Source organism: Bos javanicus, chromosome 4 (assembly GCF_032452875.1).
Source record: "Bos javanicus breed banteng chromosome 4, ARS-OSU_banteng_1.0, whole genome shotgun sequence".
NCBI lineage: Eukaryota > Metazoa > Chordata > Mammalia > Artiodactyla > Bovidae > Bos > Bos javanicus.
Genome location: NC_083871.1, coordinates 44,238,510 through 44,246,194, shown reverse-complemented (window position 1 = coordinate 44,246,194; position 7,685 = coordinate 44,238,510). Strand labels below are relative to the sequence as shown.

The 7,685-nt window shown below is 42.2% G+C and overlaps 1 protein-coding gene across 1 annotated transcript in view; it reads left to right on the top strand.

Annotated features, from left to right (window-relative positions):
- The first annotated feature begins 16 nt into the window (after window positions 1-16).
- PTPN12 (protein tyrosine phosphatase non-receptor type 12) overlaps window positions 17-7,685 on the top strand; it is a 91,559-nt gene continuing 83,890 nt past the window's right edge. The window contains exon 1 of the mRNA XM_061413857.1: window positions 17-412. Coding sequence (XP_061269841.1) covers window positions 314-412 — 99 coding nt within the window. The 5' untranslated portion in view covers window positions 17-313. The remainder of the gene's footprint in view (window positions 413-7,685) is intronic.

Genomic DNA, 7,685 nt, shown 5'->3' with positions numbered 1-7,685 from the left:
CTGCGTCTCCGACGGAGCAGGAGCAGGGCGGGGAAGGAGGATGGAGCAAGCTGGGGGTTGGGGTTGGCGCTAGCCGCTGCAGCTCGGCTACTACTGTGGGAGAGTGGCTGCTCCTGGAAGTTGTAGGATCGGGAGCCGGGCTGGTGCCGCCGGTACCGCCGCTGCCTTGGACGGTGGGGAGGAGCAGGGAGCGTCAGGGGTCGGGAAAGACGGGACGGGTAGGGGGGGCGAGCTGGGGAAGACTGAGCGGGCTCTGCGCCGGGCGGGCGGGCGGCGGGGGGGGCAGCGACCGCAGCCGGGGGGACGCGGGAGGATGGAGCAAGTGGAGATCCTGAGGAAATTCATCCAGAGGGTCCAGGCCATGAAGAGTCCGGACCATAATGGGGAGGACAACTTCGCCCGGGACTTCATGGTGAGTCCCTCCCCTCGCTGTTGCCTCCTCTCACCGGCATCCAAGCCCACTGCCGCTTCGCCCGCCCGGCCCGGCCGCCAGCGCTTTGTGTGTGGCTGTAAGGAGAGGGGCGGAGGGGGCGCGCGCCAACCCCAAGGGCCGGGGTGGACTCGGAGGCTGGGAGGTGAGATCGCCCCTCGTCCTCCTTTCCTCTCGTCCTGCGATCGCGGCCCCTTTCCGCCCGCGTCCGGGACGCAAAGAGAGAGGCCGCTGGCCAAGCCCGCACTTAGCGCCGCCGCCCGCGACCACCTATTGTTTCTCGGGCTGGGAGCGGGAGGCGAATGAGGTGCAGGCCGGTGGGCTCTTCTCATCTCCCCATCCAGTCTGCTCCTCCTGGGAGGGTCGAGGCAGGAAGGAGAGCGGATAGCGCCGACTGAGGAACGGGGCTATTACAGATGCATTTAACTCGTGGGGTCCCTTTGCTCAAGCTGGTCTCAAAAGAGGGCACGGTAGGACTTTTTGCTCTTTAATCTGGGTTCGCAGTATTATCTCCAATGCAAGAGAAAGGATAGTCCATAGAAAATCTCGTGGAATGTTCGATTTCCATTTACTGCCGTCCTGTCTCTTGTCTCTTGAGACCCAGGTTTTAGATGGTGTAGGGGTCAACGTGATTTGAGGTTGAGGGAAAAGTGTGTGTAGAGGCAGGGCACGGGGGTGGAGGGTGCGTGGTTATCCCGAAGGAAGCCTACTTCAGACTCCCTAGGGGATACTGCCGAAGGCGGAGGGGATGTGACTATCACTTCCTATCCGGGGTGGGGGTGGGGAACTTGGGAACAATAGTCCTGGTGGGGCGGAGGCGACTGTACGGGCTGAAGCCCTGAACTGGGAGATAACCTTCGTAGTCTCCCCACCCCCCTTCCGACATCCCCCCTCCCCCTTCCGCCCTTTGCTTGTACTGGCGGGCTGGAGAGGAGGTTAAAAGTCTTGGTCGTGGAATTGCTCTCGAGCCATCACTACAAGGGGGTCAGATCCGAAGGCGTGGGACCAGAAGTCGACTTCCTCCATTGCCACCCCTCCTCCTTTATTTTTCTGCTGGACAATGTTCCCTTTAGGGTTGTTTCTCGGCTTAGGAGGCGGTGGTTGCGGCGCTGCTCCTACGGATATTGCGCAAGACTGGGGCGTTGGAAACCCTGGAGGTCTGGGGAATGGAAAAGGAAGTGGGACTTTGGGAAGTGGTTGTTCCTTAGTCTTGGCGGGGTTTGGAAATGGGAAATAAGCTAGGGAAAATTTTGCTTCTGGGCAAGATTCACCTCCAAGAGTAGTCACCTAACTCTGAAATTCTGGATTGTGAAAAGGATACACAGTTAATGTGTATAAAAATGAGTCGCAAACATTGGCTAGTTTTTGTTTCAAAGTACAGTTTAATTGTTTACAAAGTGCAGGTGAAATGGCTTTTCGCACTGAAATAAGAAATACTTTTCACATTTTAAAGAGACTTCGGTCTAGTAAAACTTTAGCGTTAAAATTCTTAACCCTTGACTTTACTCAGTGTCGTAACAGTATAGTTGAGCTTTGTGATTCCCGCCTCCCTAAACCAGTAATAGAAGAGAGGAGTTTGGTTTTCTTAGTATCTTTTGAAAGTGTAAAAAATGTTGATTAAATCATTTATAGTTTATTTTAAACATTTCCTCTTGATACTTAGCCCATGTATTCCCCCACCCCCACCCCATTACCCTTTTATCTGAAAAAGTTAAAGAAGATATTTCCTTCTTCCTATTGGGAATTTTGAATGTGTTAGGTATCTTTGAAATGATATCACAGTAATTGGACAGAGTCCCCATTTTATTACTCTCTAGCAGACATAAAAGAAAATATTTACTTAGATTTAAAATGTTTAAAACTAGTCTTATACAGTCTTACTTTGGTTGTGGAAGGAGAGGTGTGTGACCCCTGTCCACTTGGCATGTTGGTCCTCTTGTTCTCTATGGGCATATCCTGTCAGGAAAGGGCATTGTTTGCTGATGCAGGCCATCAGGACAAGTGCCCAGTCTCTGAACTCCTGTACAGGGGAAGTAGCCTTCGGGTTCATGCTTTGGGGATGAGTCAGGGATTCCTATTGGAGATTTCATTTCTCCAGGACTAAATGAGTTTTCTTTTTCTTCCTAATACCTAGGGATAGCTAGGTGATTCTGCATTTAAGATTTGATGACTAAGGCTGTTCTTTTACAGTGCTTGCTTTTTTTATTCTGTGACTTGATAAGTAATAGGTATAATTAAGTCTGCCAGTTATGCCTCTTTTTCTCTTGACTAGAAAGCTGGAGGAAAACTTTGTCCCTTCTGCCACTAAAAGAAAATATATTGGCTAATAGATTCTTCTAATAATAAACTCTTCTGTTATTCTTAAATTCTCACATGGGTTAAAAATGCATTTTTAGCATTTGAGAACTGAGCCTTAGGGATAATCTAGCTATTATAACCCTATTCAGTTATGAAGTGATAATGTTCATTGTTTCAAATTTGGAAATTATAGAACAGTAATTAAGAATGCCTTACCTTTAGGAACGTGGAATAGGCATTCATACTGTGGTTTTTCCATTATTCTGTTCGGTCTTCCTATAGTCCCATCACCCAAAGGCTGTCGTTGTTAATGTCTTTAATGCTTCTCTGTGACCATACTACATGTACCATTTAATATTCTTAGGGTTTTTTCCAACTTCATATTTAGGTGTTTTTCCTTTGTAAAAATAATTTTAGGTGGCTATATAATATTTCACCTAGCCACTGTCATAGCTTAACCATTTTCTTATAGTTGAAAGTTTAGGCTGCTGATTTTCTGCTATTATGTGTCATAATTCTGTGGAGAACACTTAAGCATAAAATTTCTTTATTTTGAATTATTGTATAAGATATCTTCCAGTGGTGTTGGAAGTACTAGATAAAAGGATGTAAACGTCTGATATATGTAAATGCATAACTTTTTGAAGTTGTATCACTTTTTACAACTAACAGTAATGTATGAGTGTTCATATAATAATCTTGGATCTTTGATAATTCGAGGTTGAAGAATAGTATGTTGTTTTAATTTTAATATCGCGATGACTAGTAAGGGTAGAGACTTTTCTGCCTGTCGTCATTCTGTGAGTTGTCTATTCCTGGCATTGGCCTTTTGTGTGCCCCATCTGTGAAAGAGGAGAATACTAAGGTATTGAGATGGTGTAAACGACAGCACCAAAATGATTTCAAGTTGATAGCTAAACTGATAATCTGTGTCAGATCCAGAACTTGATCACAACTATCTCAGCGTGTCATCTTTATGAAATTGCAGATAGTGATCATGAGAAGTAAATGTGTACATAGGGTGATGCCCATTTATGTTTGACATGTGTAGGTTTTACTACATCTCTGCCACTGGTTAGTTTTCTGACCTTGGCCACTTGCAAGAAAATGAATTGACCGAGTTCTTTCAACTTCAAAAGAAGATAAATGCTACCTACTTCACAAGACTGAAGTATGGGACTGATATTTAGGATCTTCATCTAACAAACGATCGTGCTATCTTCAATATTCTCAAATGGCTGACTCATATAACTAGAGGTAGAAGGAAAAAAAGATGAGATAGAAGGTAGAAGGAAAAAGAGATGTCTGGGCTTTGGTGTTCCAGTAATTTTCTTTTGCTGTTTAAAGCTTTGTCATGTATAATTAAAGTATTGAAACAAGAAGTAAATTTATTCTAATTAGGCTAAAGTTTATGTGATATACACTAGACATTTATATATTTAAAAATTGTAAAAGATGACAGTAAAGCTGCATATAAATATGGCAGTTTCAGTTTAAAAACCCATTCTCGTTACGATAAAAACAATACCTTAGTAAGTAGAGTCAGTGGAGTATTTCAAAAACAGGATGCAGCAGAGGTGTGAATTACAGTACTTTTGTGAAACATGAAGGAGAAGATTTATGGATTTTTTTTTTAAGGCTAAACAGGCATTATAGCAAGCATTCCTGTGTTAAAATGCCATTTAAACTAACTGATATTTTAAATTAATCTAAATTTATCAATCACAGGTAACTGCAGAAGTACCTTAGTAGTTATGCATTCAAGGAGTTTATTATATAAAACCATCTGCTCTACAAATAGTAATTTTGACAGAACTGCGCAAAGCAACCAATTTGCTTGCTTTGTTATGATTAAATAATTGTTATGCTGTTTTTATCTTACTACAGTAGTGTTTGTGATGTTATAAATTAAGTAGAAAAAAGATTAACATTTTTTATCCCTTCTATTTGTTAAACACTGTGCCATACATTTTACACTGTCTTATTTAACATATCTGCCGTTTATGAGGTGGCTATAACCTAAATTTTAGAGATAAGGAAACGCTCTCTGAGAAGTAAAGTATCTTGCTTGACTTCACAACCTTATCTTTCTATCCTCCAGAATGCATCCGAGGTCTCTTTGGACCTAGCTGGAACTTGGCAGGTAGCAGAGGGTGCATTTCCATGCAGAAGGATAGGGGGTTTTAGAGCTGAGCATGTTTAGAGAGTGGTAGATAATCTGCTATAACTAATGTAGCAGTTCTCACACATTTTGATCTCAGGAGTCTTTTACATTCTCAAAATTACTGAGGACTCCAAAGAGGTTTGTTTGTTTGTACTGTATTAGAAATTAAAAAATATTTTAAAAAACAATTTACTTTAAAATAATGGTGATAAAACCATTCCATACATATACTGTATTTTATAACAAGTGATTTTTCAAAGAAACTACTGGTGGAAAGAAGCATTATTTTTATACTTTTGCAAATTTTTTTTACCATCTAGCAATGGCAACCCACTCTAATACTCTTGCCTGGCAAATCCCATGGACGGAGGAGCCTGGAAGGCTGCAGTCCATGGAGTTGCTAGGAGTCGGACACGACTGAGTGACTTCACTTTCACTTTTCACTTTCATGCATTGGAGAAGGAAATGGCAACCCACTCCAGTGTTCTTGCCTGGAGAATCCCAGGGACAGGGGAGCCTGGTGGGCTGCCATCTCTGGGGTCACACAGAGTTGGACACGACTAAAGCGACTTAGCAGCAGCAGCAGCAGCTTAATAGAAGAGATCTGGATTCTCATATCTGTTGCATTCATACTGATGCAGTGTCATATTTCACAGTATCAAGTGTCATGTATCCTCTAGAAAAACCCAGTGTACACTCCTAAAGAGAATGAATATGATAAAAATATTGTACTAAAGTCTGTGCATTTGTATATTTGCAGGTGAGGAAGCATAACTTAGAAAAGAGTTTTAACCTCGTGAATTCTTTAAAATGGTCTAGGTGTGGGCCATCTCTGGACCATATTTTGAGAACCAGTGAAACAATGGTATTAGCATGGTAAAGGTTAATGGGATGCTGAGAAAGCCAGTTAGGGATCAGGTTGTGAAGGTTCTTGAATCTGTGCTGTATTTTATTCTGCTGCTAAGTCACTTCAGTTGTGTCTGACTCTGTGTGACCCCACAGACAGCAGCCCACCAGGCTCACCCATCCCTGGGATTCTCCAGGCAAGAACACTGGAGTGGGGTGCCATCGCCTTCTCCGATATTTTATTCTATAGATCAGTAATAGTAATTTTGAGCAGTTTATACACTATAGGTCTCAGCGTTACAGGGAAAGTAAGCAGTCATTTGACAGATTTGTGTTGCAGAAAGTTGATTCTGATGGATGAATGGATGACCAGATGAAGGAGAGCATTTTTGAAGTTGTTGAACAATAGGAAGTGAGATATGATGGCCTGAGCCAAACTTAAGACAGTGGGACAGAGAATATACAAAGGATCTGATAAGGATTAAGAAAGAAGTCTTCATGACTCACTACATGTGAGTAGTGAAGGAGAGAGGAATATTGTAGTATGACTCTAGAGTTTCTAGCTTGGTATACTGTCACCCAAGTTGGAACGTTCCATTTGGTAAGGTAAGGAGGAAGGAAGGACAAAAGCAGAGGAGACCAGGGGGACGATGGTTGGAGGAAACTTCAGAATTAAAGAGAATGAGTTTAGTTTTGGACATGTTACAACTAAGGTGCCTGTGAGACATCTTGTAGAAATGTAGAGCTCAAGAGAGCTACTGGGACAGAATTAAAGCATGTAAGAGGTATTTGAAAGCATGAGAGTCATGAACACATTCAGACAAGTGTATGGTGTGGCCAACCTAAGGTTGAAAAGCAACAACATTTAAAGAGCAGCCTCTAAATGAAAATATTGGTGATTGCTCCTGGGTAGGTGTGGTCAAAGAGGATGGAAAGGAACCTAGAGGATGTCAGAAAGGCCTGGGAGAGTTTCAGGGAAGACATTACCAAAGTCAGATAATTCTTGGAGGACCGGTAAGGTGAGCTTAAGAAAGTAGGAGTTTGCTAAGTAGGAGTGATTTGGTGACTAGAAAAAGCTGTTTGGAGTTGGGGTATGGGAAAAAGCCAGATTGTCATAGGCTGAAGAGGAAATAGTTGAAGTAGTATAAATTCCTTCCATTTACTTTAGCATTCTGAATGTAGATGGCTGAAGCCAGAGGAAGACACAGATCCCCTCCTGCCTTCTGCTTAAAAAAAAAAATAATAAGATAGGGACAGCATTTTTCATACATGTATTTCTTATCTGTATGTATATCTTTTGGTAAAATGATTGCTATTTCAGTATAATTTTAAAAGACAAATGGTGGCTCTGTGATAAAGATTCTGCTTGCCAGTAGTGCAGGAGACGTGGGTTCGATCCCTGGGTTGGCAGGATTCCCGGAAATAGGAAATGGCAACCAACTCCAGTATTCTTATCAGGGAAATCCCATGGACAGAGGATCCTGGTGGGCTACAGCCCATAGAGTAACAAAACAGTTGGGTGCGAATGAGCACACACATAAAAATACAGATAACGAGAACTTGTCAAATAAGACTTCTGAAGTTTTAATTTAAGGTTTGAATTTGATTTGCTAAAAAATGGGAGAGGAAAGATTGAAAGCCTGGCAAGAGCTTATGCTGCACACGCTAGAAAGTATTAAAAATTTCATTGTTTGTTAAACTGTTCAATATTGTGGCTTGTAGTGTTTTAAAAATTAATAACAGCTTTATTGAGATATAATTTATTTAGCATAAAATTCATTCATTTTAAGCTGTGCAGTTTAATAGTTTTTAATATATTCACAAAAATGTGTAGTTGTTACCACAGTCAATTTTTCTTAGCCCAAAAAGAAACCCCATACCCCTTAGTAGTCATTCCTCCCACCCTCTCTCCTCCTTCCAGACCTCGGCAACCACTAATCTACCTTC